Source organism: Lingula anatina, chromosome 10 (genome assembly GCF_051362555.1).
Source record: "Lingula anatina isolate TDL-2025a chromosome 10, LinAna3.0, whole genome shotgun sequence".
NCBI classification, from domain to species: Eukaryota; Metazoa; Brachiopoda; class Lingulata; order Lingulida; family Lingulidae; genus Lingula; species Lingula anatina.
In genome coordinates, this window is record NC_141776.1 from 18,906,628 (window position 1) to 18,919,297 (window position 12,670).

Below are 12,670 nucleotides of genomic sequence, written 5' to 3' on the forward strand. Positions count from 1 at the left end.
GCCTCTAATTTACAGGAGGACCCCTCAGGAACAATTTAATTTTGTTAGGTTGCAATGCCAGTCAACAGAAAACACTAGCAATCACATAATAGTGGAAACAAGAGACTGATCAAATAGCATCCCAGCAGGCATAGTGACGTTGGATCAGCCTTGAAAACAGGTTGATACAGTGAATTGCCGTTGATCTACCTAAATTCAACATAAAATCAGCGTTGATCCAGCCACGTCAAAACACCGTCATAATGTGATGTTGACTCAACGTCGTATTTTGGTCCTTGACTTAACGTTGTTGTTTGGTCGTCGTGATGCAAGACATGGATTGTAATTTAAAATATTAATTATTGAAAACGTGATACTTTGTTTATCAATACTGTAACTAACTTTATCATGATATTAAAGTGCCATATGTTTATAAGGAAATAACTATATATATATATATATATATATATATATATATATATATATATATATATATATACATGTATATATATATATTTTTTTTTTAATTTTCTTATATAAATATGTATATAAGGATATATATATATATATATATATAACTAAACCTTGGAAATCCTAACTTAAAGGGCATACATACATATAAATCCTACATATATTTAGCCATCAAACATGTCCCACTGCTAAACACATCCAGGCTAAAAGGGTGTACCATGCTTAGGAGCTAAAAGTGTTAAAAAATCAGACAAAGCACGCACTTGGATATTTTTACAGTGTACGTTATAATTGTGTACCTGTGTTTTGTACCAAAAATAAAAACATTTCAGGTCATTTTAATGACATTTCATGCAAGAATGTTGTCTAACAACTGGGGTTGATACAATGTTGTTATCTGACGTTGATCCAACTTTCAAATTCAACGTATATCCAACGTCTTATCAACGTTATGGTTATGGCTGTGACTACTTGCCATTCCTTTACAGATAATAATTTGAAAAATACGGGTATAGAGGTCCAAATAGCACTGAATTGTTGTTTTATGACTAGGTATCAGGTATGTATTTTTGTTTACTTTAGGGGTCTTACTGATCAATTTATATGGAACCTGATGCCACGATGACATTGAAAAGATTAATAAAGTTATAAAAACACAATTTAATTTTGTTTTCATTTATCAGTAAGACAAATAGAAAAAAAGGGAATGAAAAAAATATAAGATGTTAATTCTCTATATAACAAGCATTGAAACCACAAATACCTTTAATGATATGTAAAAGCTTTGACATCAACGCCTCATCATCAAATCGGATTTGTTTCATCCCTCTGAGTTCTGCAGGGATTTCCTCAGCTGACATATTCATTACAACTGGAATGAGGACATCCCTTTTCCACTCTTTGGCTTTTTGCATGACATACTGCAGCTGTAGTTGACACCACTGACTTTGGACAAAACTCTTGGACAAGAATACTACAGTATGTTTGGATGCCGTGATCGCCTCACAGATCGAATGGATTGCATATGTTCCAGGAATGAAGTCTTTGGCGTACCAACGTTGAACTCCGTGTTCCTTAAGCTGGTGTAGAACTGGTTCTATCGCGGTCTCATCTTCGTCACTGCACGCAATGAACACGTCGTAGCGGTGTAGATCCAAAGGCAAACTGTGAATACACGCATTTTGTGACTGAGAATGTTTATATACATCTACACACACATACCTACATGTACATGCAAACAAACACTGGCGCATCTGCGTATGCGAAACAAGGGTGCTAACGTTTTTGTTGCATTGAATATCATATGTATTTGTTTTCTTTAATTAAAATTTCGAATAAATTCCAGTTAACATTACTTTAAAAAGCAAAACTAACTTCCTTTTTTCACTCACCTAGCATTCTTTTGATTACGGATGGTTGAACATGAGTATATGTTACTAGCAGTGACCAGGGTTTTCAAAAATTCTTGAAATTCATTGGGGGCCTTGTGTGAAATTTTTGTCACCACCTTTGCATAATAGTCCACTGCCGCCTCTGTAAGGGGAATGTTTAAAATATGTATCCCGGCGATCAAACTGTACAAAGGAAAAAGATAAGTCATAGGACAGTTTGCGATTCAGTAAAATAAGCAGTTGCCCCTGGGCAGATGCTGATCAAATTTTGGTCTTGGGTCAGTTGCCGATTATCCTTGGACAGATGACGATCAGCATATGTCCTAAGACATTAGCTATTTGTTCTAGGACAATAACTGTGCCATCAGTGTGTTTTCCTCAACAACTAAAGATATGAAATGGTGATGGATTTTATAATGTCATCTTTTCTATTAAATTGATTTGTGTCATCTTTAATAAAAGAAACCATGGTCTGTCATTCATCTTAATTTGGGTACAGCAATAGCCAACATTAATATTTTTGTACTGCATACATCTGATGAGTATTTCAAAGAATGAAAATTGATATGTTTCAAATTCCTGTAATGACCAAATCAGCAAAATGCTTTTTTTCTCCATATTTACTAGATGTTTTACATTTTTATTCAACACCAAGACCTTTCTAAAGGAAAATTTATCTTGGAATTATCTTCAAACGCTTATGACCTTTATCTATTATCTTTAATGTATCTTATTAGGTCATTCCATATCAACTCATCCAGCGATGGTACCCTCCATCAAGAAACTTGCTGGTTTTCACATTGTACTCTGACAGACTTGGTCACAATTGAATTACATGTTCAGGTGAAGATGAACAGCTAATTACCTCAGTCTTGACGATGATTTTTAGTCCCTATCGCCCCCTCCCTACAGGTTGGGTTTGAGAATGTCAACGGGTTAATCAAATGTCTGAATCTATCGTAAATGAAAACTTTCTGACTAGCAAGACTGAGATCCAATGAAACTATTTTCACGATATTTCAGTTATGGTTTCAAAGTTAACACTCCAAAGTTGGGACCAACATTTCAGGAATCCAACTATCACATTGTAATTTATCTGACATATATAAAATGTATTAATTTTTACTTTGAAAAACCTTGTGATATTTTCAAATTGAAGGACACCCCGTTTTTGGTATCTTAATTTTCTCAACGACTTCAAATGGACATGCATTTGTTTTATTTCATTTAAAAGAGGGCGGGGCTTGAACTTAAAAATGAAAGTGTTAAAGCAATTTGTATTTTTGGCGACAAAAATTATAATACATTATAAGAAAATGTGTGACATTTCTTTAAAAAATACATGCATAAGGCCTGCTGCAAATACGGCACCAAGGACTTGGTTTTTGAACATTTTTCTAGAAAGTATGTTACCTATGTTTTACCAAACCATAAGTGAACCACTACGACAAATATTGGAACACGATACAGAAATTATAAATTATATCTCAAACATAACCTGTTCGTTATCAGTACATATCGCGGGTGTAGTACCATTTGGACTTCTTATGCACATGATAAATGGCACATACATGTACATTATGAAAATGCACGTAGGTGTAAATTTGAGACAGCCAAGTGTTTTTGGTCTACCTTTATACACATGTTATAAAAATTGATTACACTTACATTTTAATAGGTCTTTTATAAATGGTATACAACGATGTATATGTTTGGTTAGTTGCTGTAACGATATGAAATGACTGATAACTCTGAAGTACATGTATCAGAAAAAAAATTGAGAATCACTTACTTGAAAGTCGTGGAAGGTTTACAGCCTGTAGTTTGGTTCCAAAGTCTCTTATATTTGTACACTTGGTCTTGTTGGACCATTCTTTTAAGTCCTGTATTTTTTGTAATTGGGAGACGAGGGAAAAGTCCGAGCTCATGTTGGTCGGTTTAATGGTGGTATATTCATCAGAAGCTAATATTTCAGCAAGGTGCTCAAAAGTCCTGCTTTGAATATATTCCTGTAAAATGGCATCACACTAATAACTTTATAGAAAGCGGTACACATATATACATAATGCATATCATTAATTGGCACATGGTGTTTGTGTGGTAAAATGCATTGCTTAAGTGTTTATTGAAAAAAATTGATATATGATAATTGCCCAAAAATGTACACATGGCCTTTAAATGTCTGCATCTTGGGCTACATAGAGCATCCTTGAATCCCTGGATAAAATAGAGCAAAGGGTAAGGCAAGGATGTGTCATTTCGCCCACCTTTTCAACCGGCCTCTACTCTGAATCCATAATGACCAATGCTTACAAGGTGGAAAACGTGAAACAATTTATCTATCTTGGTGCAATATTCACTGACAAGTTCGATGACACTACAGAAATAAAATAATGAATTGCAACCGTGGAGGGTGCCACAGTCTCTCTAACTAAGGTCTGGAGGGGTGATATACAATCAGACAGGAAGAGATTACAAAGTAAAGTTTACGCCTGTTTTCATGTACTAGTATTTATATTTAAACCTTAGAAAATAAACTGACATACAAGACATAAAACCTCAAAATAAACCAAGCATATATATATCCGCATTTTCTTCTACCTGTACATATATCTATACCGCGTTACGGCAGCATACGTCCTCCGCACGCTTCGAATCGTACGAAACAATTTACCGAACGGGTAGATAAGTGGATGAATGTTAGTGCTAAGAATCGCCATGGTAGTGGTAAATACTTTTACGGTGTATTAATTTTAATTGTGGGTTATGTTATTAATATGGAAAATAGTGCTAAAAGATCAAATGGAAGTGTTAGTAAATGCCTTATCCATTTAAAAGACTTGAGCAATTATTAGGCTGAATCAGCGGACAACATTAACAGGTGGTTAGTCAACAACCCCTAGCCAGTTCGACATTGTGCCACAATCACAGATTAAGACCATTATCTGTATTTGTCTTACGTACAGATTTTCACTGTCACTGCCACCACACTACAAGTATTTCCATAAAAAGGCCACTCACAGTAACATTAATGACGAAACTGACAGAGACCATTTAAGGAAATATAACGTTTGTTCAAAACATCTTAATACTGGCAAGATATAGAATTACTCGTATGATGTTGGCTTTACTGAGTTTAATTTTACAACCCAGAGCAGCAATGGCAGAACTCGAGTGTATAGAGGAGTCCATATTGGAGGGGACCAATAGCGAGCGCAGCAAGTGTTGTGGTGACTTCGAATGGTATGTGGTGCGTTTTCATTAAGCCCCTTCCTTTTTATGCTCATTTCCATAATGACACTTCATAGTAAAGTCCCAACGCAATGTACCGTACTAGGATTAAGAATGTGTACATTTACCCCGTGGACCATTTGAAGATTACACTGCGATTAATGCGGTGGAAAATACAATAGAGAGAGTGTATAATGATAGGGTCGCTAGACGATTGTTGACGGTATATAGTAACTAGCCTAATCCCCTGGTCGCCTGGGTAGCCACGCCCCCTACTTAGAGTACTTATGTAAACAAACGGTCTCCCGTAGCGAACTATCCTTTTGTTCAACAGCTTCGCGCGTGCAGCTGATTATGTATGTAGTGACACTATAGCTAACTGCATATAAATTTGTGCTAGCTGTTATTTGATTCATTCTGCTGTGTCGGATGTTGTGGATCAGCCCACTGGTTCGTTGACGTATGTTTTTCTGAAGATTGGTGGTGCAGATTTTGAGTGCTTAATTATTTACCCTCCTTCTAACAAGAGAAAGGGGAAGAGAGATAAAAAGAGAGAGTGTCAAATGAAACGGGTAATGAGTAATACATTGCATTAAATAAAGGGACTCGGGGTGGAAGAAACGATAGACTGTTTTGCATCAAGGTATGCCATTATAATCCGACATGGCCCATAACATGATCCATAACATGACTCATTGTTGTATGCCTTATATTTGTGCCGACTTATATTTTACTCTCGTTCATTTCGTGAAACAATTTCCTTGAATAATGTTTTGCCTGTATAAATTAACTTTGTGACATGAAGTAATTAATAAAACGCGCCTGTTGAAAAGGGGGCTTTTCGTAACTAATATAGGTTCACTATTCAGAAAAATATCGTCGCCGTTCGTCGCCGCTACCTTCAGGAAAGCATACCCTCCGCGTGGATCACCGGCATTTTTGGTTATCTGACAAATTAGGGCAATTTACGTTTTAGCTAATAATTCTGAATTTACTAATATTTTGGACTAAATTCGATGTCAGATTCATAGCAATGACGGAGAGCCGCCAGAGTAACTGTTTGATTTTCTAAACTAATCAAACTAGAACGCGTGGCGATAAAATGTGTCGCTAGATTTTGTAAACACTCAGCGAAATGCACCTAGTGACTATATTCATTGTGCCGTCACTTAATTGCTTTCTCGATTTCATTAATTGACGATAGTAATTGCAGATAACAAGGAAGAGGAAATGCTGAAGACAAAACAACGTCGGGTCTTTGTGTGACTTTCTCCCTATACACTTTTTATGTTACTGTCAAAGAAAAAGGAGTCTAGATAGCGACTATTTAAACCACTGCTGCTGCTTTTGCAGGTAGACTTCCTCGTTTATCATTTAAATGCTCCCCTCCCCCAGCAGACCCAACTTGATGCATGTACGTCTTGGTAGCTATAGTACAGATCTTGGTTCAAGTAATGAAAGGTTTAAGCACAAAACGATAATTTGAGGCTATTTTTTCATTCAAGACAAAATTAAGTATCTATGGTGTGTGACAATATAGGGACTTTACAAAGCTTAATTTATCCTTAAATATATATTCCAGTAGCATAGGCGAGCGACGTAATTGTAACCTCAACTTGAGGTATCCTCGATGAAAGCGGAGTACAAAAATTAACTTTTTTAAATATCGATTACAACATGCTGTACAATGATATTGAGACTAAAGGGTTTAATGGACTTCTTTGCCTTAAAAGCAATTCATTTCAAAATTAAAAGAAACAGTTTTTTCGGGGAGCGCGGGTACACAGTTTACGTCAGGTGATTTGTTAAAGTCGAGGAGTGTTTCACTATCAAATGTGTAAATCATATATGTCATAAAACACTATAAGAAAGTTTTTTGTTACGATCTGCAACATTTGTTCATTTATATAGCAGGGCGAAGTTAAAGCCAGAGGTAAATAAAACCTAATTCCGTAATCCTCCTCGTCCATTTATTTAAATTGTATCAAAACGTTTGATACACAATGTTCATTAAATTCATAATTTTGGCGATTTATTAAAACTATATTGGTACATAAAAGTTTAAGATTAGCATAAGTTAAGCAACAACCAGTATGAAGAACAACACCCTTTTTAAATGAGGCAAGACACCCTCTTCACACTGATTATAACCTTGAGAAAGACATTATGCAACTTTAGGCAAAGGAGTTACGCAAAGTTCTTTCAACTCGTGTGTGAATACAACACATTCTTTGTCAATTTTACAAGACAATGGAGGCGAGCAAGTAGAGTAATTACAATATACAATAAAAAGGACATTAGTATAGAAAGCTTACTTCGGGTCAGCCCTTTGCTTGATCGAATGAAAGAGATACATGTAGATATCGCGCCGCGACTCCCTTTATTAAACTTTCGTGTGTTTGTGTAAAAGTGTGAAAGACAGGCAACGGTCTTTAGTCGCTGTTGATATTGTTCGCGATTAATATTGAAGTATAACTCCTTCGCCTGCATGTAAACGTGTTACTTTTCCTCATGTTCTCTATATTTCTTTTAGGTGGTTGAGACAATGGGATGAGATCGATAAAAGTAAAGGTTAATCTAAACAATTAGATGCGATTTTTGTGAAATGACTTATTAAGTGATGTGCATGTACCTAGCATGTTTAAATTCTTGAATTTCTAATTTGTTAAATCTTTCATACACGGCCTCATATATGTATTACTCTCAGGACTTCGATATTATTGTGTTACACGGGACTCCTGGAAACCTGAAGCACAGGTCTACGGAGTCTTGTTATCCTTCATGCAGTTTTATGGCTGGGATGAACACTGCGAAGTAGAAACAGGCTTTACTTAGCTTTACTTGATGCACGACAGTTTAAACAAAACCAGTCTGCAAGGCTTGCTTTGATTTGGGGTTAACCTTACACTGGTTTTAAAAGAACAAATATAAATATGTTCGATGGATTAAATGCCGGCTTCGTTATATTTTAACTAAATGCGTTCATTTGCACAGTTACACAGATAATATTTTTAAGTTGTCTGTCGTTCAGCACGCATTATAGGCGAGTAGCTAAATAGTGACGGTGATCAATCCAAGCTCTTGGCAAGTATCGTTTACAAAATAGATCATGTTGAATAAACTTAATTACGCTTTAATAAATAATCAACACACGGTTCGGTTATTGTCACTTGAAAGCTTTCGATCAAAGACGTTCAATGAAATCACAAATCATTTGACGATTAAAAAATGGGCATGTTCAAGGGACAGTGTTTGTTTCAGCTAAAGGGACTTCAGGTTCAGGTAGAGGGTTCAGTTACGTACGTGTTTCATCGGATGATAGCATCACGCCCTAGGTCTAAGCGAGTGGAATAGAAGCATTTTATCCAAACATCCTATTCCTAACTACTGAGTTAGGACAAAGGTCTAGTAACATGCACTGTGCAATTACTATTAATGGATCAGATGCATACTTGATTGTTTTTCCTCTGGTGTCGCACGTATGCATCCTTTCTTGAGTGATCTAAAACGAGTCGCTAGTGTACCATGTTTCTCACTGTAGCAAAATATGTTCGACATGGTGTTTCTGAACGGCAGCCGGAGACACAGTAATTGTATAGGCATGCTTTAAGCTTGTTCGAGAGATAATAACAGTCGGGTTTAACAATAGATAGCGAGCTATAGTAAGACCCCCTCCTCTTTAACTGATGATTTACACTTTTAATTGACCGTACTTTCGTATATTGTATGATCATACAGCCAGACTTCCCCCTGTTGCACCTTGTAGTTGGATTGTCATTGCGCCTATGTCAATGCACCTCATTTAATTTCAATATTATAATATAAGCATAATATAAGTAATATGTTATTTCCTTATTCCTCTTTCATTATCATTCATGTTTTATAAATACTTGAACGCTTGAATGCAGATATTTCAAATTAAAACGTAAGTACATAAATAAATTATACATTTATAAATTAATGCAATGGGAATTTTTTGAAACAGATTGATGCTGACGCTCATGCATTTCAACCAAACAAACAATAATAAGTTCAATTTTTGACTGCGGAAATTTCATATAGGATGAAATAACTGATAACAAATTTAACAAGCAGTTTGTTAGCAACACTAAAAACCAGCTGCGCGTGCCAAACTAGTGAACAAAAGGACAGTTCGCTTCGCGTGGCACGCCTTAGCATGGGTTTAGCCTCTTCAAGCTATAATCCTATTGCCGCAGCAAACAATAGGGACCTTCTGGCTGATGTATCCTGCTGTTAATTACACCTAGTTACAGCGGATTGTCACGCTCGCGCTGGGCAACAGAAACCGGCGTCATGGGGTCCACTCGTATTAAGTATTGTGTTATTCCACCTAAGCTATTGTGTTTGTGCGTTCGAATTTTGAAGGGATTTATACGGCCCTCCATTGTTTGTCCGCCCCCTTCTATTCACAAGATAGGGATTAAAACATTTCAAACGTTGTTACACCGGTGTACAACGGAAACAAAATTATTCCGACCACTGTACGACCCAATTATGCAATAGCTGACAATGAATACTTTTTTACTTATTGAACAGTAAACATTATTTTTTTTGTAATAAATGCTTTTCTTACCCGCACGAAAACGAAGTAGATACTCCAGCGCAGTAGACTACTGCAATCATACTGTAAACATGCTTCAAATCTGCTTCGATGTGGGAGCTAATTAGTATATTTGAAACATGCTTCTATCATGCTGCTAATCTACTGCATTAATGCTCCTCCTCTGTACAACCCTATGTCATTTTTGAAGTAGAATTGCATTTCTACTGCAAATATGCTCCATACCACTACTGCGTTCATGCTTCTTTGCTACTTCGATACTACTGCATTTTCGTGCGGGTAGTGTTGCCTATCCCTCTTTTTGGGTAGCATTTAATTGAAATAACCACATTTATATAATCCAAGTTTAAACCTTATTAATGCAATACATGTAAATATGGATGGAATACAAATTAATCGAGGATATACATGCATTTAGCCCGAAAGAAATGGTATTTTACGGCTAAAGCTTAAAAAATTATTATCCATTACTATATAAGCGCTAAAGTAAGACCTTCACACTGATGCATATATATACCTGTATATCTGGCATTTCTAAACGTCTCAGCAGTTCTCCTATGGCGATGTGCTTCTTCTTTTCTGCCACCATTCTTGGCGTCTTTCCACACTGTTATTGAAAGGCATATAAAAGTAGTAAGGAATCAGGCTGGGGGTTCTTAAAAAAAGATGACCCTGAGAACCTGTGTTAACGTGACATCACATAGGGTTTCTATGGAAATATTTCTTAGTAGCTCATCGATTTTGTTTGTTTGTCTACATCCACTTTCGGTGTAATTTTGTTGTGTAAGATTTTTAATTGTTTTTCAAATCCCTACGGCCAACTTGTGTTCTTATGCCATTTTTACCAAAAAATAAATAAATAAATAAATAATAATAATAAATAAATTAAAATAGTAAAAAAAAATTAAAAAAAAATAAATAATAATAAATTAATTAATAGATAAATAAAACATATGGATGAAAATGTTAAGTTAGCATATCAGTCGCGTCGCATCTTATATAGATAATAGTGCGCTTGCACTAAAGTTTGTTCTAGTGTATTATTGAGTTGTATACAAACAGAAAAGTTAAGACACCCAGTGGACAAAGCCCGAAATACTATTTGATCGCTTAAGCGCCCTTGTATTCGATTGCAAACAGTCTTATCAAATATTTCTTTGTGTCTAAAACTGGCAGCCCAGGGAAGACGTCCCGCCCTCTCTATGGATATTTAACATCAATATCATTAATGCCATAGAAACACTATTTCTGCACATGAAGAGAATAAATCATTATTAAATTAAATGAATAATCAGTTTACAGAAAATGTACTTGTTAATCTTACATAATTCATTTTTACAAAATGCGGGAAACATATATAGCACATAAGTGTATCCTCATTGTGATTTGACTATTGTACATTCACCTTATCCTGTATATTGGTATTCGCCCCGTGTTGGAGGAGAAGCTGGACACATGCCGTATGGCCGCCATCAGCAGCCCAGTGAAGTGGTGCCCATCCAGACTGTGAATGTGTAAAATAAAAACGATTAAATATGTAAATTCATTACCCGAAATATTTTCATTTCAATACAGGCTTTGGAATAATCAGTAATACTAAAACTTGTAAATCTGGCTGAATTTCTTCCCGTAATTTGTAGACAATAAGGTGTGTTGACTTTTCTACATTAAATCGGTATCTGCCCCGTGTTGGAGGAGAAGATGGACACATTCCTTGCGGCCGTTACAGGCAGCCCAGTGCAATGGTGTGAAATAACCCTGTCACATGGTATATAGGGTATTTAAAGTATGTACAAACATTATACGATTAAAATGAGAAAGTAAAATGATCCAGCAAAAGTAGAACAAACACGTTTTTATATGTTCCTTTGGATTTGTACATCAAACATACGTGTAGATAATCCACGTCGAAGAAACATTTGTTTCAATACATGCTTTAAAATAATCAGTTATAAAAAAGGAGAAAGATCATTCAGCAGAAAAATGTTAACCTCGAAGAATCTTTACCCATAACTGCCAAACATGATGTGTTTAGACCTCTTTACACCCACCTCGTCCTGTATTTTGGTATCCGCCCCGTGTTGAAGGAGAAGCTGGACACATGCCGTATGGCCGTCACGGGCAGCCCAGTGAAGTGGTGTGCTCCCGTCCTGTGGATGTGTACAAACAAACCGATTTAACAGAGATAATTCATGCCAAAGTAGCATATTTAATTCCTTTAAAGGTTATTGTAACCCTTTATTATCATCCAGATACCGAAAATGTTTTTTCTTCTATCTAATTAATCAACAATGCCCCTTTCTTTGTGCTGACTAAAACAATAAAAATAAGCTCGAAAATATTTTAATTTTATATTTCATCCCTGCAATGTATAGGCATAAGCAACTCAAAGCTTGATTTGTCAATTTAACGCCTTTTTATTTTGGGGGGAGATTACAATCGATAAGTGGCGTATTAGTAATTTCATCCCTATAAAGTTTTATCTCCAATATCGACATTTTGGTTTTAAAGTTTTGTTATGGAGTTATGAGCTCCTTATTACACTGAGGAAAGACATTGTTTTGCTTTATTAATGATAAAATCTGAACCAAGACTTTAAAGAAAAACCTCTGGCAAGGTTTTGGAGTTCTAAATGCTGTCATTCAATCGGCATTGAAAGAGTGATCGCGGGTACTAAAGGTAAAAGAGAAATTTGAGACACCAATTTTTCTGTTTTTTTTTTGTTTTTGCCCCAAAATCGCAATTATAACGTCACCCATAAGACATACCCAAATGTTAATCAATTTAGTCGCCGAACACTGAAGATTTATCTATTAACCAAAAAAATGTATGTAAGGCAGTAAATAATGGGTTTTGGGCAAAGGGTGACAATATCCGTAACATGGAGAAAATTGGAGCTTCCCGTAAATGTGCATTTAACCATATGTACGTATTCACACTATTCTACACTCGCCTCATCCTGTATAGGCCTATTAGTATCCGCCCCGTGTTGGAGGAGAAGCCGGACGCATTCTGT

General features: G+C 35.9%; 1 protein-coding gene across 1 annotated transcript; it reads right to left on the reverse strand.

Moving 5' to 3' along the window:
* Window positions 1-1,175: 1,175 nt before the first annotated feature.
* On the reverse strand, window positions 1,176-12,211 carry LOC147759721 (uncharacterized). Its single transcript, XM_086998222.1, has 7 exons — window positions 12,197-12,211; window positions 11,706-11,804; window positions 11,060-11,158; window positions 10,172-10,261; window positions 3,634-3,850; window positions 1,842-1,983; window positions 1,176-1,614 (listed from the first exon to the last, which is right to left on the reverse strand). Exons 1-7 carry the CDS (start codon window positions 12,209-12,211, stop codon window positions 1,176-1,178), a joined length of 1,101 nt encoding a protein of 366 aa, XP_086854348.1.
* Window positions 12,212-12,670: the final 459 nt, after the last annotated feature.

What these genes read in the sequence shown, in the direction of transcription:
- LOC147759721 (XM_086998222.1), bottom strand. An exon ending in AAACCTTCCACGACTTTCAA is followed by an intron (nt 1,984 to 3,633) that starts GTAAGTGATTCT and finishes TTCCCCTTACAG; the next exon opens with AGGCGGCAGTGGACTATTAT. An exon ending in CGTAATCAAAAGAATGCTAG is followed by an intron (nt 1,615 to 1,841) that starts GTGAGTGAAAAA and finishes GTGTATTCACAG; the next exon opens with TTTGCCTTTGGATCTACACC.